Here is a 21,427-nt window from a genome sequence, read left to right as displayed (position 1 = left end):
CTCAACTCCTCTACATTAGATTGTGACCCCCGGTTCTGAACTATCCCACTATTAAGAACACACTTTCTGCAGTTGCCCTGTCTAGTTCCATTTGAATTTTATAGATTCATCCCTCATTCTTCTGATCTACAGTAAATATAATTTGGTCTGATTGAATGTCTCCTCGTCCATCGTCCTACCATCCAGGAGTCAGTCTAGCAAGCATTCACTGCACCTTCTCTCCAGCAAGAGCATCCTTCCTCAGATAAGGAGACCAAAACTAGATACAGATTTCTGGTGTGGTCTCATCAAGGCCATGCATAATTGCAGCAAGCATTCAGCACGTGTTCACATCTTGACAGTTGTGGTATAAGGGAGATATTTGAGAGGCTAAGTGGTTTCCTAATATTTAATTGCTCACCTAACCAGGTGACTGAGTTACAATAAACCCTTGAGGATTAAATTATTCTGAATATGAAGGATTAAACTGAAATGCACATAGCATGTGGCCCTGATGGCAGAGTTGCACAAAGGTTTTACTCTCACCTGGTTTTTGTTGAAGGGTGATTGGTGAACAGTGATAGATTTTCTATATATGTTATTTATCAGCAGCTATACTCAGGAAGTACATCTTGGCCATGGTTGAGTGGCATTCTGAGTGGGTCACTCACACCAATTCCTGGGATAAACTGCCTGAAGACCCCAGCACTTGATTCCCTGTTGCAAGTGTATTGGTGTGCTCACTTGTGTGACTGTTCAAATTGAGGCTGAAGTAACTTTCATCTTGGCTGGGCAATGCCACAGGCTGGTTCTCGGCTACACTTGTTTCCTCTTCATTTGCAGAATGATCCAGCATGTTTTCTCCAATTCCAGTTTTTTTTTTCATTCTTGGCCTCTCTGGCAGATATTTGGCTCATATCTTCCTGGAATAATGATTGATTAATTGTTATTAAGCAAATACTATGAAAATCCTATGACTCAATCAGCAATAAACAGATTCTCAAAGTCTTTGGGAGAAGCGTATCCCTCTGCACAAACGCAAAATTCTTAATGGTGGTCCTGTCAGTTATATAGTGTGATAACATTATCAATAATAGATGGAATCAGGATAACTTAATTTCATTGCTCACTTTGTTTAAAATGGGCCTAGTGCCTTCATCCAGACACAGTAGGTGAATCCATCTCGGTATATTGAATGAAGTTGACCCGTTCTGCTGGATACTCTCAGAGGGAAAAGAGCACAGCTGTAATTTGCTTGCTGCTTGTGCAAGTGGATGGATGTGATTTTGCTTCTGAGCATATAACAGATGCTGTTATAAGTAAAACACAAAACACATCTGCTATTATTACATAAAGTGGTCAGAAAGGACTTTGTGCAGGAGCAGTTCCACAGAGACATGACTTTGGCAATCTTTTGCACTGGTCTAGTATGGAATGGCTCCTGAACAATAAAGTTCACCTTAAAGATTGAGTAAGATTTTATTGTGGCTGGTTCATTGCACTGAGTTTGTGAGTTTTAGTCTACATTTGAGCACCAACATAGAAAGATGAAATATCTGTACTAATTTCTACTAAATTAGGAGACTGTTCTTAGCGATCTTGTCAGACTGCCTGGAGAGTCGGTTCTTATATAATGCAATTGTATGATCTTGTGTTATAAGAAAATCGCTCAATCTTCACGTTATTGCCATTACAGGTAAGGAAAGTTTGCACTCTCCAGATAATGGTCTGAATTCTGCGATTGCATTAAAGCCAATTCACATGACAGAACAGACTGTAAAACTACTTCCTTTATTTATGCGAATATGCCTTAGCCAGTTGTGTGAATTTCTTTTCTTTTTATCAGTCTCTTCTCCTCCATAGAACTTATCTCATGTGCATTACGTACTATAAGACTTAGATTTATCTCTATCCCTCACAATAAAATTACATTGCTGGATTTCACTGTTGAATCATTATATTACATGTGTACAAATGCATGACCAATTGATCAATGGATGATTCTGAAGGCTAAATCAAAACTAGTCACCAAACTCAAGTTCATTTCATTAACAATCCAACCTCCTCCAGTCAGCATCCAACTAAACATGAATACTCCAAAGCGATATGTTTCTGCTATCTACCTGAGATGTTTATCGCTCTCCAATTACATTCATGTTTTGTTAGTTATACCTATAATCTCCAGATCTACTAGTGTCTCTCGCTCTGAAGCAAGAGTCTACTGTTCCTTATCTGAATTCACGAATGTTTTATATGCTTCAGAAAGTTCTGTCTTAATTAACAGCCTTCTTTCCAATTTGTAAGTTTGAGCCATTTGAATCTTCAGAGATACAACCCCCACCCCCACATCCCCTCCACACACTCTTTATACTTAGAATTATTAATGTTGCATTTCACCGCTTCATTGAAACATTTGCATAGTGCTTTTCATTACATCTTCCCAATCCCTCTACAGTGGTGTGACCAGAATGATGCACATTACTGTCAGCAGAATTTGACAAGTGCATTTTACAACCTCAATAGACTTGTGTTCATGAAAGGTTATATATTCCAGTATTTTATTTGATTTAATTGACTTGCTACATTGCCTATAGATTCACTGTTATTTTCAAATCTCTTTCTGAATCTTTCACTGCTAAATTAATCCTTTCATTTTGTGCTTATGTTGTTCATTGTTCCACATTGTATGTTTGCCAATATTCAGTGTAATTTGTCATTTGTCTTACTGAAATGCAAAAATCCAAGTGAATCCCTCTGAAAGCAATTAATATATTTAAATTTTTACTGAGATGATACTAAGGAGAGGCCCATGGGATCACAGTTTGAACCTTTGTTGCTCATTCATATTTTGTAGAATCCATAAATTTGATAATCACATATTTGATTTTAGTATCGAGAATTATGTGCATAAAGAACAGAAATCCAAGCTGACGTTGTCGACTAAGTTCAATTTATCTAACTTCAGCTTTCCTCGACAAATTTCAATTTCCATATCAGGAACATATAACATTTCTTTCAATTGAATGTTGCATGATAACTGCAGATAATTCTGCATGTGATCCAATCACTTTTACACCCATTCATATATCCTTGCTTGACTTCCAACTCTCTCATTAACTTCTCAACCATCCTTTTCTCAAGTCTTCCGAAGAAATCATCAAATTTGTCTCATGCAATACCCCAGGTTTTTTTTGCACAAAAACAGAAAATAAAAGAAAATCATTATTTGAACAAGAGCTGAGAACTCTGGAAATGCACATTTGGTAAGGTCACAGCTGTAAACTGTAAAGATTTAACATATCAAGTGTAGGCTTTTAATTAGAAGCATTCACTTGTGGTTTCGCTTTACAGATGTTGGCAGTCTGCTTTGACCTTCCAGCATTTTCTATTTGTATATTTTCATCTGTAATGCCCTCGACCAGCTCCTTAACCTATTATGACTTTAATCAATCAGTGTTTTTCTTCAAAATCACAGTTTCTGCTACTTAGATGATGATTTTTCCTCAGAACTTTTATTTTGCAACAAAAATTTGATATGTATTTGTATAGCCTACTTTAACATAATAGTTTTTGAAACAAACACGTTTTGTGTGTGAAGAGTAGGGCTTGAAAACACAGTCCAATATTTGGACAATAGGCTGTCATCCCAAATTTTCCATAGGGCATCCTCTGCAAGTACTACTTTTTGACAGGTGTACCCTTTCCTAGAATCATTGTCACTGTCAACAAACTTTACCTCTGAGGTTAAATTTTCATTTTAGATATTCTTTCTTTCAGGCTATCTGCCTTGCATCATTGATTTCTCTTGCAAAATGTTTTTGGAGATTGCTGTCATTCTAAGCTTTTCTGCCTTTAGTCTTTCTTTTGATTTGTGTTTTCATCCATTTTCCAATTATACTTTCATTTTAATTATAAGATCAGATTTCTAAAGAAGGTTCACAATAGTTGTAGTGAACTGAGAATGTACTAATCCAAATTGCTGAGATACTTTTCACAATAGACAATAGACAATAGGTGCAGGAGTAGGCCATTCAGCCCTTCGAGCCTGCACCGCCATTCAATATAATCATGGCTGATCATTCCTAATCAGTATTCTATTCCTGTCTTATCTCCATTGATTCCACTATCTTTGAGAGCTCTATCCAACTCTTTCTTAAATGAATCCAGAGAGTGGGCCTCCACTGCCCTCTGGGGCAGAGCATTCCACACAGCCACCACTCTCTGGGTGAAGAAGTTTCTCCTGAGCTCTGTCCTAAATGGTCTACCCCATATTTTTAAGCTGTGTCCTCTGGTTCGGCACTCACCCATCAGTGGAAATAAGTTTCCCACTGCCAGAGTGTCCAATCCTTTCATAATCTTATACGTCTCAATCAGATCCCCTCTCAGTCTTCGAAACTCAAGGGCATACAAACCCAGTCGCTTCAGTCTTTCAGTGTAAGGTAATCCTGCCATTCCAGGAACTGACCTCGTGAACCTAAGCTGCAATCCCTCAATAGCCAGAATGTTTTTCTCAAATTTGGAGATCAGAACTACACACAGTACTCCAGGTGTGGTCTCACCAGGCCCCTGTACAGCCGCAGAAGCACCTCTTTGCTTCTATACTCAATTCCTCTTGTTATGAAGGCCAGCATGCTATTAGCCGCCTTCACTACCTGCTGTACCTGCATGCTGGCCTTCATTGACTGGTGTACAAGAACACCCAGATCTCTCTGTACTGCCCCTTTACATAAATTGATTCAATTGAGGTAGTAGTCTGCCTTCTTGTTCTTGCCACCAAAGTGGATAACCATACATTTATCCACATTAAACTGCATCTGCCATGCATCTGACCACTCACCTAACCTGTCCAGGTCACCCTGTAATCTCCTAACATCCTCATCACATTTCACCCTGCCACCCAGCTTTGTATCATCAGCAAATTTGCTAATACCATCTTCTATATCATTAACATATATTGTAAAAAGCTGCGATCCCAGCACGGATCCCTGCGGTACCCCACTGGTCACTGCCTGCCATTCCGAAATGGATCCGTTTATCACTACCCTTTGTTTCCTATTAGCCAACCAATTTTCAATCCAATCTAGTACTTTGCCCCCAGTACCATGCGCCCTAATTTTACTCACTAACCTCCTGTGTGGGACTTTATCAAAAGTGTTCTGAAAGTCCAGGTACACTACATCTACTGGATTTCCCTCGTCCAACTTCATAGTTACATCACTTGACGGCATCAAGGTTTGCTCTTGTATTGTCACATTATTGCCCTTGTATGTTCCTGAATAAATAGTATTCTTGACAATTGTAACAGTCCAGGACATCAATGAATATGAGAAGTCATGAAGGATGGTGCGTTGTACCTCTTACCTGACCACTTTAATGCTGAACTGGAAAACCTAACCAAGATTTCTGTTTTGGAAGGTTTTGCCAAACGTTTATTGGTATAGGCAGAAGATAAGAAGGGGTGGCACAGTGGCTCAGTGGTTAGCACTGCTGCCTCACAGCATCAGGGACCCAGGTTCAATTTCAGCCTGGGCAACTGTGTAGAGTTAGCACATTCTCCCTGTGTCTACGTGGGTTTCCTCTGGGTGCTCTAGTTTCTTCCCACAATCCAAAGATGTGCAAGTTAGGGCGAATTGGCCATGCTAATTTGCCTATAGTGTTCAGGGATATGTAGGTTAGGTGCATTAGTTGGGGTCAATACAGGATAATAGGGTAGGGGAATAGGTCTGGATGGGTTACTCTTTGGAGGACTTCTGTATGGACTTATTGGGCCGAAGGGCCTGTAGGGATTCCCTAGTTCTCTGAAGTCAAGCAAGGATATAGGAATATGTGTAAAAATGGTTGAAACACATATATTGGGGGTATTATCTGCAGTTATTGCTGTTTCTCCATTTCCAAATAATGTTTGATTTAAAACAAGTGATCCGTGGCAGATCGATGAACAACATAGTAGTATAAGGCAACCTTGGTTCAGTGGGAGCTTTCGCACCACTGAAACAGAATGTTGTGGATTCAAGCCCCATGCTACAGACAAGTGCTTAATTTCACCTCCTCTTACTGCATATTGAGAGGTGGCAGTGGCTGGATTCTTTTTGCTGAGATGACACTGTTTTTCATCTGTAGAAATGACTGCAGAAGATTCCATGACCCTATTCAATGAAGAACAGCAAAGTTCTTCCAGTGACCTAGCTATTATTTATTTCTCAATCAATACCACTGTTCTGAGATTATTTGGTCATTTATCTTGCTGCTACTTGTGGGACCTTGGGTTGTGCAAAAAGGCTTTTGTTTTTATATTAAGGACTACGGTTCAAAGGTATTTCATTGGATGTGAAATAGTTGGGGACATCTTGAAAATGTGTAAAGTGGTATAGGAATATGAGTTCATTTTGACTTACTGGATTCAGTTTGCTACACATATAAACTAAAGTGAATGAGGTTTTGTTTTAATTATAATGCCCCATTATTTTAGGTGCTAGTAGTGCCAAAGACTTTGAGGAATGTGGTAAAGATTATCAACTGCAAAATAAGAATCTTTTTTAAATGACATAAGGAAGGTGAGGCAATCTCTGGAAAATAAATTATGTTGTATCAAAGTATATAATACTATATAAAGGTATTTGTTATTATAAGGCATATCCAAAAATCAGTTAAAAAAAAATATTTATTTCTGTAAGAAAGTGAATTTAATATTTTAGCCATCACATAACAGGTTTACATTTTATAACTACTCATGGTTAACATTATCAATGCTTAGGTTTTCCATCGAGATATTTTTTTTTAAAAGTCAGGGTCATGTATTAAAGCACATTTCTGCTCATTCAATTAATAGCATTTCTATCTCTGAGTCAGTTGGGTACATGTTCAAGGTCCACTTGACATTCTAGTGCAGCACAAAGAGCTGTTACATTGTCAGTTATGAATGTAGGAGGTTTGTTTTATAAGATGCTTTACATTATATCTTTCCTTTTGATTGTCATTCTTCCAAATATTTTTTTGTAATTAGAATGGTTTTTGGTGACTGCATTCTTAGTTTTCTTTGTATCTCTGTTGTGATGGGGTTGGGAATGAATTGCCATATTACCTGGCTTTAGAATCTGTAATTTTAAACCTTTGGAACATAGAAGCAAGAGTAGGCCTTTCATCTACTTGAGCTGGTTCTGTCATTGTTAGATCTGTACATCAACCTGTTTAGAAGCCTTTGTTCAGCTCAATATTGCTTGATATTCCAAATGATTAAAGTCAGACCATCTCAGGCCTGAAAATTCAATTTATACAACATTTACAGGCTTTTCTGGAAGTGAATTACAGGTCCCTGTCTTTGCAGAAAGCTCTACCTAATTTCGGATATGGTCTTTATCTAAGTTTAAGATTATTCCCCTTGTTGTGAATTCCCACATTGGAAGAAATAATGTATTTGCATTTACCCAATCTAATTCTTTCACCATTGAATAACCTTTCTTTCATTCTTTCATGGAATATGGGCATCGCTGACAAGGCCAGCACTTGTTCGTCATCCCCAATTGGCCTTGAATTGAGAGCTTGCAAGGCCATTTCAAGGCCTAAAGGATTCCTGTGGGCCTGGTGTCACACGTAGGCTAGACTAGGCAATGACATCAGAGTTCCTTTCCGATGGAATATTTGTGAATTAGATGGGTTTTTACAACAATATTTTCCTGCTCATTAAGTCTAGCTTTCAGTTCCAGACTTACTCATTAAATTCTCATGGTGAGATTTGAACCCATCATGCCAAAGCTGCAGTCTGGGCCTCTGAATTACGAGTCCAGTTGGCATTATCATGACACCATCATCTTCCCCATAAATTAGAACACTCTTCAAAATCCTTATTGCAATAAATACAAGTTACATTTATACAATCTGACTTCACAATTTAAAGATGAAACAAAAATTACTGGAAAAGCTTAGCAAGTCTGGCAACATAAGTGGCAAAAAGTCAGAGTTGACTTTTCGGGTCTGGTGACCCTTCTTCAGAACTGATGGTAGCTAGGAAAAGATTTATTTTTAATGCAGAAGATAGGGTGGGAAGGGGGGTATGGAGTAAACAATACGTGGAGATAGAGCCCAAAGAGAGAGAATAGTTGGACAGGCAAAGGAGTGGATAATGACCAGCCTGAGAGAGTGAATAGCTGCTCCCCACCTCACCCCCACATACCAGGCCTTGTTAACACATGGTCTGCTTTTACACATGATCCATTGTTAGCCACAGATAGTCTCCAATTGCAACTATTGATTCTCCAGGGAATAAGCTGCAACTTAGGCCTCCATTGGATGGGTGATTCTCTACATTCAGGTTTGGTGATGGCTGCTTCAGCGGCAGCCCCCACCCCAGTCCATTTTGGGGAGGAGTGGTGTAGTGTTGGGGTGATATGGATACCCAGCTAGCCTGAGGGGAAAGGGATAAGAGAGGTCTTGGGAAACTCAGGTGGAAGGGAGAAGCTGAAAAAAAGGATAATGAATAAATTAGACTGCTTCTTGGGTCTTGTCAAACCTTGCAGTCCCTCTCACCTGAAGCATCTCAGGTCTCATCAGGACCCCACCTCTGCTTCTCAAGTTCTGAGAGCAGCTAAAACTGCACCTATCTCCATCTCGCTGCTCCCCCACACCTCCCACCTCAACCCCCAGAGTTGGTCACCGTGCTTTCATTTTGCATGTAACTGTATTTTTCAGTCACCTGAGGGGATGGATTGTACTTACCACTATTTCCTGGAAACATTTTGCGTTCCTCCTGTCATCACAAGCTCAGTATCTGTCATGGAAATTAAATTGACTTGACTCAAATGCTAGCAAGAGCAAAGAAAATGTTTATTCGGACTCTGCAGAATCGACCCAATACATTTGGCAAAATGCCTCATGTAAGGGGTGCCTGAATAGCTTTCACATATTCCCTTTATACTAAACTTTGCTTACTCTTATCACATCTCAAGGTCAAGAGCTGGGAACATTCAAGCTCCTTTCCACACATGGAGTTATTTTTCTCATTCCTTGACTGTTGATATGATAGTTTACTGTTTTTGTGAGACTACTGTGAGTCTGGTTTAACTTTTACATTTTCCCTGACTTTGCTTTTCTGCCTCCCTGCAAGACTTTACAAAGTATTCTTTCACAGATTTCACAGTAAATGCTCATGTTCCATTACATGTCCAAATGTGACCGTATTAAATGACTCTTCCCTCTTAGTCAAGCTGTTCTGCTCGGTCTGAAACATACTGTACTCCCTGTAGGCGAAAGTGAGGATTGCAGGTGCTGGAAATCAGAGTTGAAAAGTGTGGTGCTGGAAAACCACAGCCAGTCAGACAACATCGGAAGAGCAGGAGAGTCAATGTTTCGAGCATGAGCTCTTCATCAGAAATCTGGGGGGGCCCAAGGGGGCTGAGAGATAAATGGAAGGGGGGGGGGGGGATTAGGTGAAGGTGGAGGTTGATAGGTCAGAGAGGAGAGTGGAGTGGATCAGTGGGAGATAGATAGGTAGGACAGTTCAAGAGGGCAGTGCTGAGTTAGAGAGTTGGATCTGAGATAAGGTGGGTGCAGGGAAATGAGAAAACTGATGAAATCGACATTGATCCCAAGTGATTGGAGGGTCCCAAAGTGGAAGATGAGGCATACTTTCTCCAGGCTTCGGTTGGTTAGAGTTTGGAGGTGGAGGAGGCAAAGAACTTGCATGTCCTTGGTAGAGTGGGAGGGGGAATTGAAGTGTTCGGCCACAGGGTTGTGGAGCTGATTGATGCTTGTGTCCCAGAGATGCTCTCTGAAACGTTCTGCAAGTTGCCATCCTGTCTCCCCGATGTAGGGGATACCACATCGGGAGCAACAGACACAGTAGATGAGTGTGGAAGTACAGGTAAATCTATCAGATGTGGAAGGATCCTTTGGGGCCTTGGAAGAGGTGAGGGGGGAGGTGTGGTTTACAGGTTTTGCACTTTTTGCAGTGGCAAAGGAAGATGCCCAAAGTGGAGGGTGGATTGGTGGAGGGTGTGGACCTAACAAGGAAATTGTGGAGGGAATGGTCTTTGCAGAATGCAGATAGGGGTGGGAGGGAAATAGATCCCTGGTGGTGGGGTCTGACTTTAGGTGGCAGAAATGATGGAGGATGATGCGTTGTATCCGGAGGTTGATGGGAGGACCAGAGGGGTCCTGTCCTTGTTGCGATTGGAGGGGTGTATTCAAGGCCGGAGGTGAGGGAAGTGGAGGAGATGCACTAGAGGGCATCATCAACCACGTGAGAGGGGAAATCGTGGTCCCTGAAGAAGATGGCCATCTGGGATGTTCTATGGTGGAATTGATCCTTCTGGGAGTATATGCGGTGGAGACGGAGAAGTTGGGAGTAAGGGATAATGTTTTTGCAGGACTGTTCCATGTACCCGACAAAGAAGTGGGCATAGCTGGGGACCATGCAGGTGCCCATGGCTATCCCTTTGGTCCAGAGAAAGTGGAGAATTCGAATGAGAAATTGTTGAGGATGAAGACCAATTCAGCCAGTGTGTCAGTGGAAGGGTCCTGATTGGGATGGTGTGAGAGGAAGAAACAGAGGACTTGGAGAACTTCATCATGGATGTGTATAGGGACTGGATGTCCATGGTGAAGATGAGTCGTTGGGGGCAGGGGAAACAAAAGTCACGGAGGAGGTGGAGGGCGTAGTTAGTGTCCCAAATATATGTGTGAAGCTCTTGGACTGGGGGGACAGGACAGTGTCAAGGTATGCACAGATATGTTCAATGGGGCAGGAGCAGGCTGAGACAATGGGTTGACTGGGGCAGTTAGGTTGTGAATTTTGGGTAAGAGGTAGAACTGGGTGGTGAGAGGTTCCTGGACTATGAGGTTGGAGGCTGTTGGTGGGAGATTCTCTGAGGTGATGAGATTGTGGATGGGATGGGAGCTTATAGCTTGGTGATGGGAGGTGAGATCGTGCTTGAGAGGAAAGTAGGAGGAGGTGTGCGTGAGTTGGCCCCTAGCTTCAGCAGTAGAAAGGTCAGTGTGCCAAACTACCACTGCATCCCCTCGTCTGCTGGTTTAATGACTTTACTCTGTACAATGCTGTCAACACCAACCTATCATTCTGTTCAACCTATTGGTTTTCAAGTGCTGTGATTACTAGCATGCACCTAAATTGAGCTGTTTCATTTTCATCATCTGCATATTGCCTTTACAATGGAGCTCTGTGTCAAGGACACATGCTGATTGATACAAGACTAATTGTTGACTCTGTTCCATTTATGATCTTATTGAATAGTTGCAAGCTCATAGTACTCCATTGTGGAGTATTTCACCTGTGCATGATTTTAATCAGGACTCAAAAGAAATAATAAAACTAACCTGCTTGTCAAGGCAATTAAAAGTCTTCCACATCTATCAGAAATATCAGAAAATTCATCCACAATTGAGGCTAACAAGCTGATAATTAGTACTGAGATTTTTCATGTAATCTGCTATAAACCTGTAGTTGATACCTTGATTTGGTAAAAATAAATTGATGTTGTGTACCCTGTGGATGAGCATTTATATCCAGTACAGAGATAACCAGATTTCAGTACTATTCTTGTATACGCACGTAAGAAGGAGAAACAGGAATAGGCAATTCAGCTCCTGGACTCTGCTCTGCCAGGATATGATCATGGTGAATCTCATCTTGGTTACAACTCCATTTTCTTGCCCACTCTCCAGAATCATTCAAACCATTACTAATTAAAAATCTGACTGCCTCATCTTTGAATTACTCAATATTCCAGCAACCATTGCAGAATGAGGTAGTGAATTCCACAGATTCATGATCCTTTGAGAGAAGTAATTTCTCCTCATCTCTGTTTTAAATCTGAGCTTGTAAAAGGTCCTTCCCGAAATGTTGAATCTCCTGCTCCTCGGATGCTGCCCAACCTGCTGTGCTTTTTCCACTACCACATGTTACCACATGTTGCGACATAGTATAGGAGATAGTGAGCACTTTGACTCTCCAGCATCTACAGTGCTCACTATCTCCTACACTACGTCGCATAACAAATAGTTTTGATTTGTGATTCCAACTAAACAGGTTTTGTCTTAGGTCCTCAAGAACATTGTCTCTTTCTAATATTGAAATAACTTGCCTGAATCAAAGTTGTTAGCCCCTCCTTTTTACTTTTTCTACCTTTCCTGAATACCTTATATAGAATCATAGAATCCCTACAGTGTGGAAGCAGGCCATTCAGCCCATTGATTCCACTCTGACCCTCCAAAGACCATCCCACCCAGACCCACTCCTTACCCTATCCCTGTAACTCTGGATCTCCCATGGCTAAGCCACCTATCCTGCACATCTCTGAACACTATGGGCATTTTGGTGAGATTAGAGTGGTGCTGGAAATGCACAGCAGGTCAGGCAGCATCCGAGGAGCAGGAAAATCGACGTTTTGGGCAGGAGCCCTTCATCAGGCAATTTAGCTGGCCAATCCACCTAATCTGCACATCTTTGGACTGTGGGAGGAAACCGGAATATCTACAGGAAGCCCACACAGACACCAGGAGAAGGTGCAAACTCCACACATACAGTCACCCAAGGCTGGAATAAAACCCAGGTCGCTGGTGTTGTGAGGGGGTAGTGCTAACCACTGAGCCAACCGGTATCCAAAAATATTAACATTCCCATCCTCTGTTTTTGTGAGTCATTTCTCAATCATAGAGAGTACATCATATTTCCATTGGTCAATTTGCACCTCCAGCTCAGCAACCAGTTTGAGCATTTAAACACACAGGCGTGGAAAATCGAAGCCTTCCCTTGCAGTGAGTTTGGACACGGGCATTTATTTGAGTCTTCCAAGTAGCAAGTGGAAGTCCTTACCTGTGATGTCCATGAGGTATAAGAAATTATCCATGATGTGTAAACTTCAGATGTGACCTTGAAAGGTTCCAATTATTTGTGAAACATTCAGTTTGATCAGTGACGTGAAAAGCAATGAAGCAGCCATACAACCATTATGCTTAGGCCATAAACCTTTTTAGCTGATATTATAAAAACAATAGATTCCACTGCTCTTCTGTCGTTAAAAGAAAATTTATAAAAATGTTCTATTTTGCACTTTTTAATTGAACTAATCCAATACTATTGTTTCAAAGAAATGGTTCGGGGTACTCGGCTGGTAAAATTAATATTTGAAGAGATTAAACATATGACAGATTTGTTTGTCTTTGGCATTCTCTGCTCTGTGTTGATGTCAAGGTTCAAGAAGTCCCAGAGGTTACTGTGAGTCTAGACAACTAGGTCCTTGTGGCCATGTCACACATTGAAATCAGTTAGCTCAGCACAGGTTCAAGAACAAATTTGGAAGTTTTGGGACTTTACAGTTAAGTACCTTTGGGGTGTGATTTTGATTATCAAGTTATGGAGAAGCAATGCTGTTAAATTGAACAAATGAGGTATTAATTTGTGCTTTAGTTTGGATTCCACATTCTGATGGGAAATACAAACATTTCCACTGTGTTGATGATCTGATAGCTACTCCGGGCATTATGCTGATGTCATTTATACACATTAGACATGAGTTATGAAATACAAACACAGTACGCTGGAGACACTCAGCAGGTCTACCGACATCGATGGAAAGAGAAGCAGAGTTACTGTTTTGAGTCCAATATAATTCTTCTTTGGAACCAAAGTTAAATTGCAAAGAAGAATCAGTGGACTCTGGTTTTCTCTCTCCACAGATGCTGCCAGACCTGCTATGTTTCTCCAGTACTTGAGGAGTTATATTTCAGATCTCCAGCATCCACGGTATTTTCCTTTTCTTAGACATGAGTTATATTCCTCCCATCAAAGTGTATGGAATATGTGCTTAATTCTTATTGTGATTTGTGTAATAACCTATTGACCATTATGTTTACTGTTTTTACTAGCTTTGAAAAAAGGACGTTTCTGGATAACACCAGATCCATACCATGATGATGACAACATTCAGATCGGCCGTGAAGTTAAAATTTCCTGTCAGGTGGAGGCCATTCCCCCGGATGAGTTGACTTTCTCTTGGTTCAAGAATGGACGTCCCCTTCGGAGCTCAGAAAGGATGGTTATCTCAACAACAGATCCTGATGTCTCACCTGGCACGACCAGCCTGGACATCATTGACCTAAGGTTCACTGATTTTGGAACATACACTTGTGTAGCATCTCTCAATAGCCAGGCTGTACCTGACATCAGCATTGATGTGAACATCTCCAGCAGTACTGGTGAGTGCTTAAACCCCAGGTAGAGATGACCAGTTTATCTTGAATTAGTTGCTGGTCAGTCAGTATTTTCTTCCACTTTGACATAATTTCTCGATTGCTCCATCATTGCTCTTCTGCATTTTAAAGATTATGATGACATGGAATATAATAGGAAATGTGTAAGATGATTTGTATAGGGATTTTATGTGGGTCTGAAGTCAATGAGAGAGTCAATAGATTTACAATTCTTCTATTCAGTTACTGGGCCATTGGAATACCACAGGCTGCCAATGATTTCCTCCGACTGCTGAAAGGCTGGATGGTAATGTTGTGTATTTCTTTACACTTGCTGATTTCAAAACAGCAATTGCTGCTATACAGCAATTAACAACAACTGAATTTGTATAGTGCCTGCAGGATAGTTAAACAATCTGAACTTACTCATGGAAGCATGAACAAATAAAAATGAAGACTGAGCCAAAGAAGAGGATGGTAAAATTTCCATCAAGTTTGATGAGTGAAGGTCATGAATAGCAAAGGCCTTGTTTCCAAGTGATTGAGGGGGCATGTGGAAGGACAGGTATTGTTAGTTTGCTGGCTAAGTACACAGGGTTAACAGTGAAAGGAGTAGTAGGGATGGGAAGGAGGTTTATGGGGTTAGTTAGTCTCCAGCAAGTGCTGGGATGAAAGAGAGTGCAGTGGGATCCTTGGAATTATTGCTCATTAGCAGGCATATTTTCATTGTCCGCCAGAAAATGGTCAGGGAGGAAGAAAAAACATGGATCTTATTTTTAAAAATTGCTGAGCCTGGGATGGGGACAAGAGTATGTGCACGTCGAGGCGTAATGAACGTTTGGGAAATGAATTTCAATTGGGGTGGAGTAAAGTCGAAGTGAGAGGAAAAGTGCAAGGAGGTATTTCTGGTAACAGGAAGGGAAAGAAACAAGAGAGAAGACTTTAAACAGTGTAAATCGAAATCCTGTGAGCAGTTGGCTGCCCAAAGTGTGTAGGTGAAAAGACATTGGGAATCTTGGGTTACAGAGTCATGAACGGTAATTTATACGTATATTTAGAGTCATAGAGATGTACAGACCCTTTTGTCCAATTTGTTCATGCCGACCAGATATCCTAAATAATCTAGTCCCATTTTGCTGGCATAAGCTCATACCCCTTTAAATGCTTCCTATTCAAAAACCCTTCCAGAATATGTTTAAATGTTGTAATTGTACCAGCCTGCATCACTTCCTCTGGCAGCTCATTCCATTCACACACCTACCTCTGTGTGAACAAGTTGCCCCTGAGTTCCCTTTTAAATCTTTCCCCTCTCACACCCTAAACATATGCCCTCCAGTTCTGGACTCCCCCACACCAGGGAACAGACCTTGCCTATTTATCCTATCCATGCCCCTCATGATTTTATAAATCTCTACAAGGTCACCGCTCAGCCTCCGATGCTCCAGGGAAAACAGCCCCAGCCTATTCAGCCTCTCCCTGTAGCTCAAATCCTCCAACCCTGGCAACATCCTTGCAAATCTTTCCTGAACCCTTTCAAGTTTCAAAACATCCTTCCTATAGTGGGGAGACCAGAATAACACACAATATTCCAAAAGTGACCTAACCAATGTCCTGTACAGCTGCAACATGACCTCCCAACTCCTATACTCAATACTCTGACCAATAAAGGAAAACATTCCCAATGCCTTCTTCACTATCCTATCTATCTGCAACTCCACTTTCAAGGAACTATGAACTTGCTTGTTATCTTTGTTCAGCGACACTCCCTAGGATCCTGCTCTGATTTGCCTTTGCAAAATGCAGCACCACATATTGACCCATTTGATCAAGATCCCCTTGTAATCTGAAGTAACATAGAACATAGAACATAGAACATAGAAGAACATAGAAGAATACAGCGCAGTACAGGCCCTTTGGCCCTCGATGTTGCGCCGATCCAAGCCCACCTAACCTATACTAACCCACTATCCTCCACTAACCCACTATCCTCCATATACCTATCCAATGCCCGCTTAAATGCCCATAAAGAGGGAGAGTCCACCACTGCTACTGGCAGGGCATTCCATGAACTCACGACTCGCTGAGTGAAGAACCTACCCCTAACTTCAGTCCTATATCTACCCCCCCTTAATTTAAAGCTATGCCCCCTCGTAATAGCTGACTCCATACGTGGAAAAAGATTCTCACTGTCGACCCTATCTAAACCCCTAATCATCTTGTACACCTCTATCAAGTCACCCCTAAACCTTCTTTTCTCCAATGAAAACAACCCCAAGTGCCTCACCCTTTCCTCATACGATCTTTCTACCATACCAAGCAACATCCTGGTAAACCTCCTCTGCACCCGTTCCAGTGCCTCCACATCCTTCCTATAGTATGGCAACCAAAACTGCACACAATACTCCAGATGCGGCCGCACCAGAGTCTTATACAACTGCAACATGACCTCAGTACTCCAGAACTCAATTCCTCTACCAATAAAAGCCAGTACGCCATATGCCTTCTTCACCGCACTATTTACCTGGGTGGCAACTTTCAAAAATTTGTGTACATGGACACCAAGATCCCTCTGCTCATCCACACTACCAAGTATCCGACCATTAGCCCAGTACCCCATCTTTTTGTTATTCTTCCCAAAGTGAATCACCTCACACTTAGCTACATTGAATTCCATTTGCCACCTTTCTGCCCAGCTCTGCAGCTTCTCTATATCCTGCTGTAACCTGCCACATCCTTCCTCACTGTCAACAACTCCTCCGACTTTCGTATCATCCGCAAACCTACTTCATTGTCCACTAAACCTGCAATTTTGATGTCATCTGCAAATTTACTAACCATACCTCCTATGTTCACATCAAAATCATTTCCATAAATGATGAAAAGCAGTGGACCCAGTTCCGATCCTTGTGGCACACCTCCAGTCATGGGCCTCCAGTCTGAAAAGCGACCATCCACCACCACTCTCTGCATTCTATCTTTGAGCCAGTTCTGTATCCAAATAGTTAGTTCTCCCTGTATTGCATGAGATCTAACCTTGCTAACCAGGCTGTTATGAGGAACTTTGTCAAAAGCCTTACTGAAGTCTATACTGCCCATACTGCACATTGTTATTTTGTAATTACAGAAGCTATGTGGGAGGCCATGGAACTTTTTGTATAGGCATAGCCAGCACCCTAGATGACATCTACACAATTTATATTCATGCTGAGATTTGGTCATCATATAAAATTGCTGCTAAAAGCCTATTCCAAATGATTTATAAATGGAATTTCATTGTGCCACTTTCTGGAAGTTCACTGGTCATCTTTTCCCAAACAGAATATTTTATTTTTATTAGTAATGTGTCATCTATTGTCAAATCAAGCTCCACTGTGTCTCTCACGTCCTAGTATTTTCATCACTCCTCTAATCCAGGATTGCCTCCCAATCCCCTATTGTGTTGTCTTCTTCGATATATTGACATCATGCTTTGTTAAATAACCTTCTTATAAAGTACCTCAGGACATTTCATTACATTTAAGGCGTTATATAAGCATAAGCTGTTGTTGTCACTGTTCACCTCAGATTGCATCTCAAAGGCAACTAGAGATGGGCAATAAATGCTGGTCCAGGCAGTGACATCCACATCCCATAAATGAGCTTTAAAAAACCTACAACATTAGAGTTTTGGATAAGCTGCGGCATGATCAAATGAAGTTACCTCTGGTGACAGCCCACATCACCAACCACCAACCCACACTCCCCCACCCCCCACCACCCCCAGTGACACCGACTGAATTTTCCTCAGGTACACCGAAAACATGCAGAGCTACCCTAATGTCAGCCAACTTGATGCCTTCACTGTCTCTAAAATTGTCAGCTTGTTCATTCTTCAAGTAAAATATTGGCAAGACTGAAGCCAATGTCATAAGTCCCAGCGACATACCCCTTTAAATGCTTCCTATTCAAAAACCTTTCCAGAATAACATTTAAATGTTGTAATTGTACCAGCCTGCATCACTTCCTCTGGCAGCTCATTCCATACATGCACCACCCTCTGTGTGAACAAGTTGCCCCTGAGGTCCCTTTTAAATCTTTCCCTTCTCAACTTAAACCCATGCCTTCTACTTTTGGACTCCCTCACCCCAGGGAAATGACATTGTCTATTTACTCTATTCATGCCTCTCATGGTTTTATAAACCTCTATAAGATAACCCCTCAGCCTCTGATGCTCCAGGGAAAACAGCCCCAGCCTGTTCAGCCTCTCCCTGTAGCTCAAATCCTCCAATCCTGGCAACATCCTTGCAAATCTTTTCTGAACCCTTTCAAGTTTCAAAACATCCTTAGTGGAGATAGTGGGGAGACCAGAATAGTACACAATATTCCAAATATGACCTAACCAATGTCCTGTACAGCTGCAACATGACCTCCAACTTCTGTACTCAATACTCTGACCAATAAAGGAAAGCATTCCCAATGCCTTCTTCACTATCCTATCTATCTGCAACTCCACCACTATCCTATCTATCTGCAATTCCATCCCCTACCCTGGCAATGATTTGAGGCTGAACCAGACTTTTCACAACTTTGGCATGAAATACCATTCTGAGATGAGCTGCCAACTACATATCTGCACTCTCCCTGTGACTATCTACTTCCACATCCATAACATCACTTAACCCCTCCCCTGCTTCAGCTCTTGTGCTGCTGAAACATGCAGCTATGCCTTTGTTATGTCTGGACTTATCTATCGGATACGTTAGTGGCTAGTCTCCTGCAATCTGTTCTCTGCTAATTTGAAGACATCTGAAACTTTGTGTGCCCTAATACACAACAAACATTGTTCACCCATTGTCGAGATTGTGACGCTGGTAAAGCACAGCAGGTCAGGCAGCATCCAAGGAGCAGGAGAATCAACGTTTTGAGCATTAGCGCTCCATCAGGAATTTGTTTGCCCATCTCCCCTGTGCTTGCTGACCTGAATTAGTTAAACAAAAGCTCAATTTTCAATTTCTCATCCTTGTTTTAAAATCTATCCTGGGCCTTGTCCCTCCCTGTTTCTATCACCTTCTCCAGCCCCACAGCCCTCCAAGCTATAAGTGTAACCTGAGCATCCTCAATTCTAATAATTACACTATTTGTGGTCATACCACAAACTGCCAAAGCTCTAAAGTTGGAATTCCTACCCTGAAACTTTGCATTTCCACCTTACTTTCCTCCTTCAAAATCCCTTCTTATACTCACCTTTTTGACTAAGCTTTGACGAAGACTTTACTCATGAAACTCTTGTCATATTTTATATTGCCTCTCTGAAGTGCCTTGGGATGTTTTAAAATCTTAAAGGCCCTATATAGAGGGAAAGATTGCTATTAAGTGGAGGAATATATGACCTTAGGTTCATTTTAATATGAGATCTGAATATTATTTGAGATAAAGGACAGAAAATTAACATTCGAAAAAGCCATTCAATATTGAGAAGAATAGCCTTTGAAAAATATCCAATATGCATAACTTTTCCGTCTTTGCCTGGATGAGGGTAGTGGCAATGTTCTATTATTTAAAAGGCTTTAGCAACATGCTTGCAAACAGGACTTTTGCAGATTTGTTCAAATAGAAGTACTTTCTTTATTCATATCTGGTAAAGAATAATGATACAGAATTCTATCTTGTAGTCTAAGTATCAACTGCATTCAAACACAGCCCAGTGCAAAGCATTAACATTTTAATTAAATTATTCACAGTGCCTGAAGCTTTATTCTAGATTCTATCCACCTCTACTCCAACAGAGAGCACATTTCTTAAAGGCTGAGTAAGGTCTGGTTTCCAATGATAATGGATACAACTGATCTCTCAATGATTGTGGCAATTAAACAGTTTTTGATCTTCACTCTGAACATTAGAAATTCATTCATCTCTAAATAGAGAATTTAAAAATGTATTTACTGGTCTTTTCTCACTTCTTTTCCTTATCAAATCAACTTCATTGTGGAAAAAAACAAAAACTTTTGTGGTAAACAATTCTCAGTAAAGTTACATTCAATGCAAAAGAGCTACATGTGCACTTGTGTACTGCCTAGCAAGACAGATAGTGATGAGGGTCAATATTAGTTCTCAGCTACTTCACATAAATATGGTGAAATAATAGAATCTAGGAATTATTAATAAACAATGCACTGCTGTGATTTTCCAATCTATTAAATGTTTCCAGTGTTCAAGTCTTGATTTAACAATGAGATGAAGAGCTATTTGGTGAAATGGAGTTATTTTTATTTCTGTTTACAAGTGCCGCCAACTTTATCTGTCCCGAAAGGAAGGTCACCAATGGTTACACGAGAAGGTGACACGGTGGAGCTACAGTGCTTGGTTTCTGGAAAGCCCAAACCCATAATTCTTTGGTCCCGTTTTGATAAGGAAAAGGAGAAGGAGCTCCCAATGCCTGATGGCACCATGCAAATGGAAAGCTATGATGGATTACTCCGCATTGTGAATGTGTCCAGGGATATGAATGGAATATACAAATGCCAAACAAGCCAGTATAATGGGTTTAATGTGAAACCAAGGGAAGCAGCCGTGCAGCTTATTGTACAGTGTAAGTAAATCATATTTCTCCTTGCACTATATCTTCCTGGATACTAATAACTTTATGCCTTCTAACTAGAGCAGTATTCTGCAGTCGATATATTATCCAAAAGTTTTTCGTTTGAATAAATCAAAATTCAGCTGATTTCTGATGAGTATATGTTCAGTCAAATTATCAGAAGAAATGCTTTATAATTCCCTATTAAGTAGAAGTTTCAATCCAGTTATCAAATTTCCCAGCATTCATATTAGCTTTATGCTTTTAGTTTTACACATTCCAACTTTTTTAAAGATCCAGTTTTTCAGCAGCATTTTGGTTTAGTATCTTTACAACCTACTAAAATGAAAGATTTGGAAGGAATTGTGTGTCAGTCACTTCCTTTTTTAGACAGGCTTGACAAGTTTTAATCTGAGCACAAATAATTGCCAGACAAGTTAATGTGTTCAATCCAATTCCACTGGGAAGAAACATAAAATGACTGCAGATGCTTCAGGTTCCCCTGTGTACATTTAATATGAATCTGGACAGGCAAGTGATCCTCAAGGAGCCATCTGCAGTGAAACAGTTGGAGGATTGATGGACATTGAAAAATAGTTGCAAATCAGGACTATGGGATTATTGTAAAGAATAATGCAAATTTAAAAGAGGGCCATGTGAAGTATAGCCTGGAAGAGCAATTGAGAAACT

General features: G+C 40.9%; 1 protein-coding gene across 9 annotated transcripts in view; it reads left to right on the top strand.

Annotated features, from left to right (window-relative positions):
• The window catches only part of mdga2a (MAM domain containing glycosylphosphatidylinositol anchor 2a), a 932,327-nt gene that overhangs the window by 440,265 nt on the left and 470,635 nt on the right, over nt 1-21,427 (top strand). For all 9 annotated transcript variants that reach the window (XM_043697342.1, XM_043697346.1, XM_043697340.1 and 6 more), the window contains 2 exons: nt 13,858-14,187; nt 20,444-20,749. In XM_043697342.1, coding sequence (XP_043553277.1) covers nt 13,858-14,187; nt 20,444-20,749 — 636 coding nt within the window. The remainder of the gene's footprint in view (nt 1-13,857; nt 14,188-20,443; nt 20,750-21,427) is intronic.

This window comes from Chiloscyllium plagiosum, chromosome 10 (genome assembly GCF_004010195.1).
Source record: "Chiloscyllium plagiosum isolate BGI_BamShark_2017 chromosome 10, ASM401019v2, whole genome shotgun sequence".
NCBI classification, from domain to species: domain Eukaryota; kingdom Metazoa; phylum Chordata; class Chondrichthyes; order Orectolobiformes; family Hemiscylliidae; genus Chiloscyllium; species Chiloscyllium plagiosum.
This window is presented reverse-complemented; position numbering and strand designations above follow the sequence as displayed.